This window comes from Pelecanus crispus, chromosome 1 (genome assembly GCF_030463565.1).
Source record: "Pelecanus crispus isolate bPelCri1 chromosome 1, bPelCri1.pri, whole genome shotgun sequence".
Classification (NCBI taxonomy): domain Eukaryota; kingdom Metazoa; phylum Chordata; class Aves; order Pelecaniformes; family Pelecanidae; genus Pelecanus; species Pelecanus crispus.
Genome location: NC_134643.1, coordinates 141,137,594 through 141,153,777, shown reverse-complemented (window position 1 = coordinate 141,153,777; position 16,184 = coordinate 141,137,594). Strand labels below are relative to the sequence as shown.

Sequence of the window (16,184 nt, the reverse complement as noted above, 5' to 3'; positions counted from 1 at the left end):
ACATTTATTACAACTAAACCAATGTGACAGACAGAGGTCAAACAGTTTATTTGTCACAATCACAACAAAGCTTAATCCAGCCAAGCACATACAAGTGACCATGTAAACTTTAAAAACGTGTTTAATACATAGAAAATTGCTTCGGGTTTGACTTAAGGTAATTTTACCCCTTCAGTCGCACACACGGGCTCATTCTGCTACCACCTGTATACCTCATCTACCCCTGCACGTTGCGCACCGGGGAAATGCACCCCGCTGCTTTTGCAAGCCCTAGGTTAAAAATGGTCTCTAGCAATTGGATGTGTTCAAATCCCAGAAAGAGCGTAAGTAGACAAATTGTAAGGCTGGGAGTTCCCAGGCTCCACCCTGGCACCGCCACGGAAGCGTGCAGACCCACCCCGGCGCAGCTGGCCCTTCTGCTACCACCAGCACTCATACTGGGATCTGGCAATGCTGAGCCTTCCCCGCTGGGTTAAATTTAACCTGGATCACATCAAGCCCACAGCCTGGCTCTCCAGATGGCTGTGTAAATGCTTACGCTAGCACCGCGTGACTGCTTCCAGCAACAACGCCAAAGCTAAGTTTTGTGAAAACGTGGCACTACTTACTCAAGTGAACAAGTAAAACATGGGCTCCTAGAGTGACATTACCCAGGAGGGGAACCACCCCACCTTCCCAGTGACCATGCAGACACACAGCAGAACTTGGCTACTCCCAAGTGTGGCACCACCTCTTCGAAACTCAAAAGCATACATAAATCAAATTTCCTCAAGTGAAACAGGTTTAGTTTGTAATTACTGAAAGTCTGCTAGAAGTGTCAAAATATTACTTGATATCACTTTCCATGATTTGCAGTGAATCCACTATACAAATCTAGTAGTTAAAAGCTCTCACTGCAAATTAGTTGGTTGAACTGTACATCACGCAGAAGTTACACAAGGGATGTGTCACATGTTAAAGGTGTAAGTCAAGAAAAGCAGTTAAAATGACATTGATGCTTAGAGTGGTTTTTTTTAAAGGTACCTACACACCCATTAAAGCATAACTATAAAACACCAATAAATACAAATTAATTTGTAGAGTTTGAAAGAAAATAATAAAAAATCCCTTTTGTAAAGCTCCTCCTTTCCCATCTTCAAAAGTATCCAATTTTCATTATGCACCTCTCTATACAGTCAGAAAGCCTATCTCCTTTCTTGTGTTTATGTTCAGAGCAAGCTAACATCAGAGCTAAAAATAGTTTCCTTATTTGGATTTTTTTTACTACATGCATTCCCTTTTTAGTATAGTAACTTGCAGAGTTTTGCTCAAGGTAGCTACACTTAAATACACCTTCCTTTCTAGTGAGTCAATCAGTTTGCAGTTTTCTCGCAAAAAGCAGTATCACCTTAACAGTTTTTAACCAGTTTGATATGCAGATCCTAGCAGGATTCTTTGGTATAATGACAAATTCAGTAGTAAACAGGTATTTCCAATCTTTATGCATCAACTGAAATAAGCAGAATTATCACAAGTGGTGACTAAAATGTAGATGAACAAAAGTCTTTGGTTGCATAAACACAATTTCTACACCACAGCATTTCATATTTGGAGTTGTCCATGTAGTTTCTTTTCATTTAGATATGCTATGTCATAATGATGCTTTTATTTCCTGAAGTCAAGTTTGCTTATAAAAAACAGTACACTTATTGAAGTCAAATGCAATTTTCCTATAAATGCAGTGAAGGGAGACACTGAGTCAATTTAAATCTAATTCCCTTTCATTTATGATTTTTGGAATTTAGTTTCTTGTTCCCTTTTCAAAGGAGTATTTTTCTTGTAGGCCTGAATGAAGCAGCTTAGCAAAACAGTAATACTGACAAACAGCATCTTACACCATTAGCTAAACATTACAATGAAGGCAGTGAACATTTACAGTATGAAACACTGAGATGTCATCAGCTGAAGTGAAGATTTATGTCAATCCAATTTCTTCAAGTACACTACGTGGGGTCTCTGCTTCCTATGGAGGGAAAATGTGAGACAGTGGTAAATGGACCCTGTGCTTCTACTGAGCAGTACCATACATGAGTTAGTATGAAAGATGCTTAATTAAAAAAGAAAAGCCAAAAGACATGAAAATATAAAAGTACTGCAGTTTGCAAACATGGTATTAGCTGCACTTTCCAAAGAGCTGTTAATTAGATTGTCATGGTTCACAGGAATAGCTGGCAGATTTTATTGCCCTTAAGCGTAATAAAAATAAAGCAATTCAGATGTACCAGCAGGGAACAAATCACAACCCAGCAACAGAGATAGGAACTGGGGGGGGGGGGGAAGCATCTTGCAGTGGAGTCAGTGATTTTTGTGGTGAATTGTTTCATGGGTCTCAAGGATCTGTTAGGGAAGAATGAATAAATGGATGAATGAAAGAAATGACTGATGCAACTTAAGATACAGTATCCCTTAAGCTCTTTATAAGAAGAGTCTAGATTTTTTACACCAGTCCCATGCTTAGTTCATAAAACCAGATCAAGGTACCTTGGTACACCTGGTGTCAATAAATTGACCCCTACAGAAGTGGAGGAACTGCCAGGATTGGAACTGTATTATTCCACACCAGGCATAAAGTTTTAGGTTAATTCTAATCTTAAAAAGCTTTGTTTAGATTCAGAGCAACTTGTTTAATACAAAATTCCAAAGGGTTATCATCAGTTTTGTATGCATTATTCCTATAACATCTGAAAAGAAATAACAGTTTAATTAGAAACATTAGGCTGTCCTATTCCACAATTATTAACCATATCATAGTAAATAAAAAGGGATACTGTGTCCTTACAGAAACATAAACTGGTTTAGTATCCAGAGTATGAATAAACTTACTTTAGCATCCTAAAACAAGACATGTCATGAAGCAGAAAAAAAAAGCAGATAATAGTTAAGGCAGCAAACAAATTATTTTTCAACTGCTTTCTAAGTGTTTTTAAAATTTGTCAGTAAAATATGTAATTAAATGCCTTAAATCTTACAGATAACACCAGAACGTGGTCTCTATCAACCCTGACTATGTAGCACAACATGATCAAGTTTACAGTCCTCATTCAGTTCATGTACAGGGTGATATAGAATTGAAGGAACAAGCTATGATATTTTTAAAGGCAACTTCACTTGAAAGTAAGTCAGTGCCTGGAACAGGCCACCTCCGAGCACTTCAAGATGGCTTCCAAAATCCAGCAGCAAATAAGAAATTGCAAGAAAAAGGCAAGTTAAAACTGGAAACAAGATACTCGGTGTATTAAAGACATACTGATGCAATATTTAAATATTCTTGGAACTGCAGTGACCTTGATAAAGCCAGACAGGATAGCAGGATTAAAGATTTACGTGTGTATTTTAACACAAATCCCCCAAAAGGAGACACTAATTGAAGAAAAGGCTATGTAGCATTTTTAATATAATCTGTCATATTATATTCCCAGATTACTTTGTTGCATTCATTTTACAGGACATGCATCTCCCCTATCCACCAACTTAAAGCAATTTTCTCAAAAAAATCCTACATTCTTAACTATAGCAACAGAACTCGGAGTACTCTAGCGCTGTAACTTCTCAAGCATTTTGGGGTCTTGAAAATATTTGTGATAAAACTACTTTTCACAGTTTTAAATTGATTAGACAGCAGTGGACACTTAAATTACTCAGTGGTGAAACAGGATATTTACTCAATTACCTGAAAAAAAAGTTGCTCAATAGCTATGAAGAAATACAGTGCGCTGCTGCTACTATCTTTAGAGCAATTTAGTATTGTCTCCACTGCCAATTCGAACTTGTAGGTAATTTTCAACACGCATATACTTAAATAAAGATTAAATTTCTTCAAGTAAATCAAGGTCATTGGCTAATTTACTGCAATGTATTTCAAGGACATTGGCTACTTGTCCACAGATACCTCACCAGTAAAACTCGGTAAGATTTTAATTTTTTAATACTACAGCAGTAACCTTGAGGCAGACATGCCTTCTTAGGTGCACATCAACAATACAAACTCAAAAGGAACACCTAAAGGCTAATGTGTTTTGCTAGAGGAATAATTTCATCAATTATGACTTTTAAGAAACAAATAGAATTAATCATACTACATTTTGTTCACATTATTTGTTTTAGAAAGTGTCAAACATTTTATCCAATTGTTTTGGAAAACATTCTGCAGTATTATACACTACCTGCAGCTCAGAATCACCCAAGGCAAACAATGCAAATTTGAAATATATCAGAACACAGATCAGGAAAAAGAGTCATTCACATGAGACAAAAGTGCATGCAATACTTTATTTCAAACATGCCAGGAAAGCTAATTCATTACCTAGTCATTTAGAAGCAAGCAGCTGTATACAGATAACAAGAAAAACAGCATCTCATTACAGCTCAATGCACAGCATTTTAAGCCAACAGGCATGAAATAATGCAGGCTAAAGCAGCATTAACCAGACATTCAAACACACTGTTAATGTCTTACAGAAAAAAGGAGAACTTGGAAATGGAAAACCACTCCTATGATCTTGTTTTCTAAGATTTCAGAATGCTGCAAGTCCAATCAAATCTTTTGTCTAATACCCTAAATTTCCCATTTTTATGTCAGTTTAACATTTGAAAGGTAGTGCATTACCACATATAGCACATAGAACTAGCTGTTTGTGGTTAATCTCAGTAACCACCTCCTTGCTAATTGAACAACTTTCAAAAACAGCATTGGTTTTAGGTTACAAATTATTCTCTTCTACTAGGCAAACACAGGATGCAATACTCTGCCCACACTTTCTAACTGAAAGGTACTTAATCATATTCATCCTCGTGGCAGTCCTCTGATATACAAGGTAGCCTGCACTTAAAACTGGAAATGCCAATTGAAGGAGACATATTTCAAGTATGCTGTTAATTGACTTAAAAAAAAATCTTTCCAACCCTAACCAACTTACTCTCTCCTTCAGTAGCAGTAATTGTTCAACTACTCACAAGAGTTTTTTGAACATTTAAATACAAGTGTTCTAATTTCAGATTTACCTAAGTCATTCTCTTTGCCCTAATCAATTCTGCCTTCCTCCTCTTCATAAGGCAAGTCACAATATCGTGCCAGTCTCAGGAAACGATACTGGTATGTGCATCTTTAAGATCGAGGTCTGTGTAGAATTGTGTTTAACATCATTTAATACTTGTGTGTATACACATTTCACATACTACTACTCCTTCACTAGTTCCTCTGTAAATATTGACTTCATCTACAGGTTTTAAGTGTATGTTTAAATACCACCACAACTTATTTGAAAGACAAACACAGGTCAAGTAATGTTACAGTATAGGTGTTGCAGTATATAGATGTTTAGCTCAGAAAATTCTACAGAACTTTTAAGCATAAGACTTCAAGCTTACACACAATAAAAAAGTTAAACCATATGCCAACAAGCACAAGTTTTTTTGAAATGAGACGTGAAGAGACAACACTGTAAAACACAGGGGGAAGAGGAAAGTACAACAGCAGAGAATGGTTGTGGTATTCTATTAGATTCAAGATGACTGGATTCACCAAGCTGATGATAATGTTCTGTCATGAGTAAGTCACAGGTCTATCTCCTCTGAAATTCTGCATGCATGATGAGTGAAGCCATTTAGTACACTGGGACATTAAAGTATTCATGACGTGGCTACAAAAGAAATGTACATATTCTTATACATAATAAAAGGTGGACAGATATGCAAGAAAACAAAAAGATTATCTCACTATTGTATCTCTGACACGAAAAGAACATTTGATACAGAAATACAATATTGTATTTTTGACTACTCTAGACCTCCAGGGGCAGGCGGAGAGGGGAGAACCATTATTTTACTTGCATGCTGGGCCCAACAACATACAGGACAGCTTCACATCATAATTACTGCATTATGTAAGCTCAGAGTTTCTTCTCAGCCAAAAATTGTTTGCAGCTGAGATACTGTTCCAGAGATGGACTGCGCAATATATTTGTTCCATTCTAGCCCCTTCAGTAGACATCAACTATTGGCTACTGTCAGAGAGAGGGCACTGGGCTAAGTGAACTTTTGACATCACCTACTCTATCTGCTCTGATAAACACACATTGGTATCAAGCCTCTAGAACACAGCTGTGAGCAGCACCGTGCCAGGGTAGTACAGCAGTGGGATTACTTGCGACAAACATTATCTATCAAAGAGTGCCTGTTTAAAAAAATGGTAGGTATCTGAGACACCTCTCACAGCAGGCAAAGGTTTCTTCGCTTTTCAATTATGCTGCTGAACTTAATACTCTCTTATATTATTAGCATGAACGTTAGTATACAAATTGTTGAAAGATGAGTTAGAAAGCAAGCAATACTCAATTTTTTGTATTAAAATCAGCGCCCTGAAGACAGATGAGGACATTTTTAATGGAGTAATAGCAATTTAGGAGTGTCAGCTCCACATATGCCCATTACATATCTTCTGGGAGGAAAGAAAAAAAAAAAGGACAAAACACAACTAAAACACAAGTCTCTGCATATCAGTTACTATCTTTCATGGTGTACCAATTAAAATCTTCAATCTATTTTAGTATCCCACCCCTCAAAATTATAGAAGTCTTACCACAGAACTGAGAAACTTCCCATGACTTCTAAACCTAAGAATTTCCTCTGTGCCATCTCAGTTCATTCACATGTTCAAGCTTGTATATTTTTAAATTCTCATCTCCAATTACAAAAAAGCACAACAAGAATATCGTAGAGGCTTTACAGGATTTATACTGCTTTTCAGTATCCGTAATTTGAACATTATTCCACAGTGGTTAAAATTATTCTGAACAAGCCAACTACGAATCCAGTAGTTCTCAAAATAATAGCACCTATACCTCCGTGACAGTTGCAAGTAAGTTGTATGAAGTCTGCTGTGATTTTTGGTAGAACTCAGAAGAATTTGGTATATAACAGAAAATTACAAATGTGAGTTTTAACTCTTAAAACCTCTCTTACTGCTTAAGTCAGGTGTCAGCCTACATTAAAAACAAAATGCTGAGGCATATTCCTAACTGGAAAAAGAACTGCATGATGGTGGTATACAGTACTAGCCCCAAGGAGCAGAAGCTTTGACTAAAAAGAAAATAGTAACTCTAGAACTGCTGGAGACTCCACAGACAAAAAATTCCCAGAGAGATACTTCTGGAAAACTTCTGCTTTACTTAACACTGCTGGCATGATACAGATTCATGAAGACAACAACTGAAAAACAGGCATATTGTTAACAATCTCAAACGCCCAATTTTTACAATTTCATATTTTCAGTTTTTACCTGAAACATATATGCACACCTGTGACTGTGATTCTCCTCCTCCTTCAAAAAAACCTCATGTCTTCCAGTGTTTCACTCTTGGAAACCTGGAGCCATCAAAGTTGGTGTCTTCACTGAAATGCCTGTCAAATCTCCTAACAGATTTCTCCTTAAGTTTACAATAGCTCTCTGGACAGAAAGAAGAATGAGAGCAGCTCATTTTCTAGCATTCTTATGAGGTTGATTACCATTCACTGTTGTGTTCAAAGACTATCCCAGGCTGCACACTCTTTGGCCTGGAAGCGCTGACTATGTTCCCTTTTACACAACTGGTATTGACAAATAAGGACATGGAAGTGTGCGCTTCAGGTTTATCCACTTGATACCTTTCAGTACTTTCCAAACTTCCACTCTTCCACACACCACGGGGTATTCCCCGCCCTGTTCATATTTTCAATGGTTTAAAACTTGAGGAATTAACTGTCTTTGATGTGAAAATCCCAGTACACAAAATTAGATGATTGACTCAAATTTCTGTTATGGGATTAGTGTCTCATCTGGACAGAAACTTATTATCTACTGATAAAGCAAGATAGGAAGAAACAATAGGAACAAAGTGGTTATTTCACTCCTGGCAGCTTTTTAGCTTACAGAACATGTAAACACCACCTGCAACTAGGCTAGCAATAAACTGATGTTGTAGAGGTGAATCTAGAAGATTAAATGGAAGACAACAGTAACTGAAATACGAAGCGATAACACAGCAATATTGTGAGATGGAAAACATTGCCGTTTCAACGGGACCTCTGTACCCCACTAAGGATGTCTGAGACCATCATGCACAGAGGGTCTGGCACCGTGGGCAGCTTAACAAACAACAGAAAGGAAAATAAAGTTTTGACAAATTATTTGCCATCATAGAACTACAGTATCGCACAAGCTCCAACTATGATTTGTTAATTTTTTTTACTGTGTTCCCTGCCACACTGTCTCCAGAGCAGTTAGCCTGCTGGTCTGAATACCAGAAAAGACAATTTCAGGGAAAGACAGACGTCATCACCTACAGTCAGTACCTAGACTACCTTGCCTTCCTCTTCTGTGGGACTCTGCAGACCTCAGACAACATCCGAGCCTGTGAAGCATATCCTTAACACAGCTATCTCTCTGGATCTAACGAGTTTTTAAATGAGTTGATCTAGCAGCTAGGAAAGAAGCAATCGTATCCTTACAGCACAATACAATAGCAAACTAACATGTTAGGTAACTAATGTTACCTCTGAAAAATCATCACTTAATTTAAAAATTTGGATGTAAATTGTTTATCTAACACTTAGGTCTTAGATCCTAGTTTTGCCAAAGCAGTAATAGCTCTACAGTACAAGCTGCACATAGCAATTCCACAATGTTTTAAAGTTACTAGAATCCATCTTTTTCAAACTGACATCTGTGTTTACAACTCCTTTTAAAAAGCTAGTAATACTCTCTGAATTTGTCAGCCTGAGTCATTAGAGATTTTTAAATTAGAAAAATGGTAGAGTTGATTTGAATCAACAGAAATATTTAGCTAGCCCAACCCAACTGACGTTTTTCTCAGCCAACTTTGTCATGACCCAACCCAATTAAAAATCATAATCAAACTAAAATTAGAAAGGACTTTAATCCAGTCCCCCAAACAGTGTACCTGTAACATTCCTGAAAGATATTTAATCTGCTAAAGGCATCCTGTGATGGAAACTTTTTAATGCCCTCCAGGCAATCTACTTAAATGCTTCATTATCATCACCACAGGAAAATTTGCCTACCATCTACTTTGAAATTATTTTCTTGCTGCAATTTAAGTTATTTTGTGTCTGTAGTGGACAAGAAAACAGTCTATTTCCTCAGGCAAGAGAGAGACAATAAGTTTTTTATGCCTACACCAAACTGACTCAAGTTCAGTGTTTTGCAGCGCTGCCATTTTACTGAGGTCACATAGCAGTGACATATAGACTTCATGAATACTTGGCACACTTTCTTTTTCAGGTAAAGTTTGCTTAAGATTTATTTTTACTTCTTCCCCATCAAAACCAGCATAAAGCCTATGAAGAAAAGCCATGTTAAACTGCAGGCAAAAATGACAACTGCTACCTTTTGATAAAGGCTTGGCTTTTTTTTCCCCCAGCTTCTAAACAAACACCAGGGTAGAACAGACAAGATGCAGGAACATGGAGTGCATAGCAGTTTGGGAAAAATTCTACAGAAACAGGCTATGGGGAAGAGAGAGAGGAGAGATGATGGTTTCTGTTTAGAAACACTAAGTTGTTACAGCAGGAAGAGGTTAACATTTAACAAGCACTTCTTTAGCAACGCTTCAGAAGCAATTACTTTTACACTCTACTTCTGAATCTTTATGAGGAAATATTTCTAATGAAAGGCTGCTTTAGGAAATTGCTGCTGTTCACTTGCCTTTCAGGGATTTCAAAATAGTAGAGTATGTGTTTCCCAATCTTTGGCTAGCTAACTATTCAGAAACTCCAATTACATGGTTATTGGGAAAATTCTCCTTTACTTTCAAAGGAGAACAAAGTTATTTTCTCAGAGAACCTAGAAACACCCATGAGGTCTCGAACATGTTCAAAGACAAATACTAACTATGATGCTGTTCAAAACCAAAGGACAATCCTACATCAATGCCAAGTCAAGATCTTGTCTGCAGCTTCCTATACAGAGGACAAAAAAAGAAATTGTCAAGATTGGTGCAAATCAGTCAACACAATACTTAACTAGAGTCTGAAACAGCAACAGTCATCCTGCAAGTGTTACTCAGCAAGACATCCTAGCGTATGCACACACTTCAGCTCTAAAACATCACCTCAACAGACGAGAACAGAAGGATATGACATAAGATCAGCAGTAGCCTGCCTGCCTCCCTCTCTCTCAAAAGCAGAAGTAAAAATATCAGTGGAAACTTCACGTACTGTAACAGGATAGTAGTGGGTGCTTCCAGCTTCTTAGTTGCTATTTTGGTCTGCTGGATCAGAGGTGATAATCGCTCTGGGAGGCAGTGCTTTATACCTGCCAATCACAGCTCGCTGTGTAGCAAATGAAGAACTGACAGGCTAATCTTTAAAGGTAAGGATGGTTCTAAGCATCCACTGGAGGCTCCACTTCCCCACCACAAAAAAACCACAAACGCTTTAAGCAAATACTACTGCTGAATACTTTGTATTGTGAAGCTAGGACCAAAATTACTACAAACCACTGAGTTCGACTCTTATCAGGTAATCCTACAGTGTCTGTATGTTTGGCAGTTTGCCAAACTATGCACATAAGGATTCGTTAATGTTTTCTTCCATTTTATTCCAGCACTGCAGCTACAGGTTTGCATTACTTATTCCCCCCTGCTTAAGGAACCATTAAACCACAGTGCTTTATCTTAGAAGGGATGACCAGAATATACTGCTCTAACAAGCCATGTCACATCCAATACCATTCAGCTTCCATGGCAATGGCATTTAAGCATTCCCCTTCCTGTCCTACAGTGCTTTGCCTTCTTATAGTGGTTTGCAGGGCCAAGTTGTAAACACAGAAAAGCTGCTGACTGTATGTTTTTAGAAATGAGCAATTTAAATTGGATCAGTTTAAATGGATCTGAAATCCAGTTCTTGAATGGTCATATAAATAGTTTCTCTGGCACAAAGGAAAGAGGGAGGAAAAGGACAACTGAAAACTCTGTAAGTCAGCACTGCTGCTGAAGTTCCTTGCCATACGCCTATGACTCAGGCCAACAGCAAGGGTGCAGCATAAGACAGGTAAATTAGAACTTACCTAACTATGCTAGCTGACTTGGGGGTTCACAGCAGACACGAGTCAAGACAAGCTATGTGGAGAACACTGGCTTTTTAAAAACACTTTGATACGTGGGGAATTGTTAAAAATAAAACGCAATTTAAGTTACACTATTAGCTTTAGCAAAAGTCCTGGCAGCCACCAAAAGCAGCTGCTTTTTACTTCCCTTTTCAAGGCCGCTGCTTTCCCCCTCCTGGCACTTCCCTCATGCTGCCCTGCATGTTCTCAGATTTTAGCTAACAAGCTAGAAGCAACGTAATCGCAGGGCAAGTGGATCAACACAAGTGCCACCATAAAGGTAGCAGCAGGAATGGATCTGGCCTTCTCAAGAGTCACTGTCAGCATGGTTTTAGGTGATGAGGACACTTCACCCTGACTCAAGACCATGACTTTATCACCTGTAAACTGCTCTTGATAGAAAGCATAAGTTCTATTCAGAAGAACTTGAGTGTACAATAAAAAGATTTCACCCTGTCTAGTTGTATACCACTTAGATTTTTCAACGTTATTCAAGGCTTACCTTAAATTTAACCAAATTCTATATGGAATAGACTACTTCTGAGTATGTGCCTTATTACACTTGCCATAGAGCGCACGTAGAACTCAGCACCCTAGCTTACAAGCAAATCTCTCTGAAACAGGCCTCAAAAAACCCCAAATTCTACTCATTTAGTGCTTGTTTATGCTTGATAGAATAACACAGGTTAAGTAATTTGAAGCTGTATAACCTGTTAGTTAAGTATCAGGTTAATCCAAGCACGGAAGTTACGTGAGTCAAACTCCTCCCCTTGCCCAAAGACAACCTTCTTTACCTCAGGAGATCTTTCTTTACCACAGATGATCTTCATTCCTATATACAAGCTACAGTTCCCTCCTGCAGGCAAACTATCCCCATCTCTTATTGTGTGCAACCATCTATCTGTCCCTCTCCACTCACCCCAGCAGATGCTGTCCATGTTTCTCCATATTCCGTCATGACAACTGTGTAAATTCAGTTCTGTACACAGCGGCTATTCCCTCACTCCTTCCAGGGAACAGTACAGGCCAGGAAGAAGCATCCCATGGGCATCTGATAATGCCACTATGTTTAAATAAATGGGGACAAAGCACACTTCTTCAACTAAAGCTGTGCCCATACACAGAATTCATCAGGGACATACTGTAGACAAGTAAACTGGAGTCACACAGAATTCTCTAAGCCTGAGCTTGCATGTTCCAGAATTGGTCTTTGTAGCCATCTAAGACAACAAAAAAGATTAACACTCCTAAGTAAAAGCTCTATGCTTAGTATAGGTCCCAGACTATATAAATACTTTTTAAAGTTTTAATCACAAGGAAACTTTTACAGTCACAGTATTAATACTAACCTCACCATGAGAATCACACTCTTCGTACATGAACTTGTTATCACAAAGAGGAAAGAAAAAGCAATAAACATGGGGAAAAAAACTGTGGAAGAAAATCAAGCTTGAGCATTTAGGTTTTCTTATCGTTGTTTTAGAGTATGTCCAAACTTACATAAGAAATTCTATTTTGAGCAAATGACTCTTGTTGGCTTCCCTAATTCTACAGGTCTAATACGCAAGCAGGTTATTAACTACTCCCCACTCCCCAACACAGATCAACAGTGTATCATATACTAGGTAACTTTTAAATGGTAAAAATACCCATACACCAACAGTGAATTTGATTTTCAACACGTTACAAAATATTTTTGTCTATTATAATTTTCTTTTGTCTGGAAACTAAATCCCAATGTTTATAAAGCTGCATATAAAATTGGATCTATTACTGCAGTTCCACATTATAAAAGCCAATTTGTTTACTGAACTACTTGTTTATCATGATATCAAATAAGCAGCAGACTAATTAAGTTTTCTCCAGCAAATCATTTTCATGTGTGTTTTAAGCTTGCCTTATATAAAATAAAATCTTACCTTTATTAGCAGGACTGCCACAATGTATTCCACTTATGCTTTGGACAAAAATATGTTGCAATGCACTATATATGCAAATAAGCTTTGTTCTGTCATGCAGCATCCGGCACTTGATATACAGTCAATTGCAGCAGCACCCAGTCTTTTTAGGGCCCATTTTATTTGCACACCAGATGTAAACAGCTCATTTTCCAGTAAATACACGTTTACATGGGTTGATTGTAAGTAAAGCCAAACATCTGTTTAGTTATTAGTTTTGGTATCCATTTCTCTAACTTGCATTATCCCACTTAATTATCAACACCAAAGAAAGCTAGTAGAAGTCAGACACTTCAAGTTGATGCGGTTAGTACAAAAAAGGAAAATAAAAGGGAACACTCAAAGCACTCTTCAGAGACCATCATGCAAGTGTGGCAGAAAGTTAAGCCCATCACCCATTTTCTGTTTACCCTTGCAAGGACTTAATTACACGTGCAGCAGTCTTTGCATAGCACCCATTTAATCCATGCCACCAAAATGGTAAACTTGGTAGTTACCAATCATTTAGATGGGGGTCAAAAGGGCTAATGCCTTAGATTGCTCTTAATCATAAGATATCCTCAGACAAACCTCCCCAGTCTTCATTCTGGCTCTACAAACACAAAATCAAGCAGCAGTGAAAATGTAATACCAACTACTTAATTAAAAAAAGGAAACAAAAAACCCAACACCCACCCAATTATTTACAGCTTATTTCCATTTAAAACAAAAGTTAGAAAATATTCTAAACTATATACAAAAGTAAATTCAGAATAAATTCAGTTATTTCACTCAAATGTGTTTCAAGTATTGTTACTTTAATACAATTGTATTAGGTCCTATCAAAATTCCGCTGTTAAGAAAGCAAACGCATCGGTAAAAAACATCTGTTCAAAGACTCCAAGTAGATGCATTAAAAGACCTCTTAAGTTGATTTTTTATTTCTTAACAAGATAAAGGGTGTTAGTACCTTAAAAGAATAAGTTCTAGAGTTGTTTAGAAAGCTTCACCTGTGCTTGAAGGAATATAAATTCAAAGATTTGTTTTAAAAGAGAACTTAAGATCAGTTGGTCATTATTACAACAGATTCAGAGTGTAATAGAATAGGATGCTACCAAAGTTGCATATATTTAATTCCATTTCACACAGTATTATTACTAACATCGACGTTAAAGTAAGATTTGTTCCATGAAGAGAATTAAGATTTTCATTCAACTTACCTACCTACCATCCCTGAAGTAATTTAAACAACGGGATTCAAGAGCTATGTAATCATATTTACTATTAAGTCATCATTGTTACTTGCTGAGCTGTATGTGATAAGCCATTTTCATGTAGTAATGCTTGGTGCAAAAACTTGAACATTTTCACTTTAATCCATCTGTTAAACATACTTAGATTTCTCAAAGAATTGTGAACAATAGGTCTTCTCAGAGGGTTTTTTTTGCCTTTTTAAAATCAAATTTTCAGCATAAGATTTAAAATATATACACTTTTAATGCATCTTGATATCCATCACCAGAACTACTACTGTTGCTAGACAGCTTGGCAACAAAAAACATATCTTCTCCCTTAAAAATAATAAATAAAACCCCCAAAACACATACCAGCAATGTGCCTGACATCTGTACAACACAGAGATAAGACCACAAAGAAATGAGAATCTAAAAACCAAACACAATGGGATGCCCCCTGGGGGCATTCATATTCTTTTCACCTATATTCTGTGGCACTCTAAAGCCATCTTCACAGGTAGTGAGACTTTTAGGACACGGTAGTAGCACTGCAACATGACACATCATCTCAGACAATTCTCCGACACCAGAGTAAAAATGGAATTTTCTCCTCACTATCTCAAGGTTCAAACATTAACATTGCTCTTTTCAGCATTCTGCCAGATTCAGGGAATATGTTCTATTAAAATGCAGATTAATGTGCTCATTCAGAAAGAGCATCTAATTTTGAAGATAAGATACTCCTTACTGTCAAGCAGTCTCCTGCAATTGTTCACTGAATTTACTGTGTTTATTGACCAAAAGCACATGACCAAGCTCCTGAAAACAGCTATGGCATATGCAGCAGTGCTAAAATTTTAATCGTATCACCCTGACGCAGTGCTTCTACAGACAGCAACAGAAGACTACCTCTGGAGAAAAATCTATCAGTTCAGTGTACAGATAATAAATATACCCTTAACAGAATTATAATGTATGAGGAGTTTGGTGTACTGTTAATATACCCTCAACAGTTCTACAAGAATTGCTTACATCGATGAACGATCAACTTCATAGGTGTTGGTCAGTATCAGAATTCACATCAGAGAAGGTACTGAATAGTTATCAGACAGCAAGGACTTCACTTATACTAATTTGTCTTACTTATAATTGAAACTTTCTAATGTTTCAATTTGCAAAGGTGACTGAATGCATACTTAATAGTCATATGGAAGACTCCTTCCTCACAACTCATTGAGTCTTAAGAACTTCTAATCAGCATTTTCATTTCTTTAATAGAGTAAGATTACTCACATCTTACATGCATACACACTAAACAAAACAGTAAGGGAAAAAGGAGAATATTATGGAGACAGATTTACTAAAATGGTATTTTAAAGGTCTGAACAAAAGCTCCCCAGGTGAAAAGCGGACTGCTTTCTGTCATTTTCAATTCATAATGCCAAGGATAGATGAAGATTTGACCACATGTTTCTGGAAAGAAAACTAGATTTCTAAAGCATTTAGAAATCACAGCCTGCAAATCTGTAAGTCCTCAGCATCACGACACATCCAGAAAAGCAAGAAACTTCACAAAGAGCTACTGAACTGCATTTTTCCAAAAAGAATTAAGAGACTTACATACAGACCAGTAAAATATTTAAGTTACCAGAAGAAAAAGCAGTCTGAGAATGGGAAAGAGGTGAAGTGTGATACGGTAACTTCCTGGATGCTCAATGCCACTTTTTCAAGAAGCCATTTAAATCTGAAGAGGTCAGCTTCCCCTCCCCCCCATTCCTACTTGGGAGAATAACAGAGATGCAGGTTCTCTTAGAAGTTTTCTGGACCAATGCCTATTGCTTTAAACAGAAGAGTATGATTTAGTAAGTAGTT

General features: G+C 37.3%; 1 protein-coding gene across 2 annotated transcripts in view; it reads right to left on the bottom strand.

Moving 5' to 3' along the window:
* Window positions 1–36: 36 nt before the first annotated feature.
* Window positions 37–16,184, bottom strand: part of AP1S2 (adaptor related protein complex 1 subunit sigma 2) — a 32,484-nt gene continuing 16,336 nt past the window's right edge. The window contains exon 5 of one of the 2 annotated variants that reach the window (XM_075727816.1): window positions 37–2,002. In XM_075727816.1, coding sequence (XP_075583931.1) covers window positions 1,955–2,002 — 48 coding nt within the window. In that variant the 3' untranslated portion in view covers window positions 37–1,954. Of the gene's footprint in view, window positions 2,003–5,414; window positions 5,679–16,184 lie in introns of those variants that run through there. The other variant, XM_075727817.1, reaches the window with a different exon arrangement.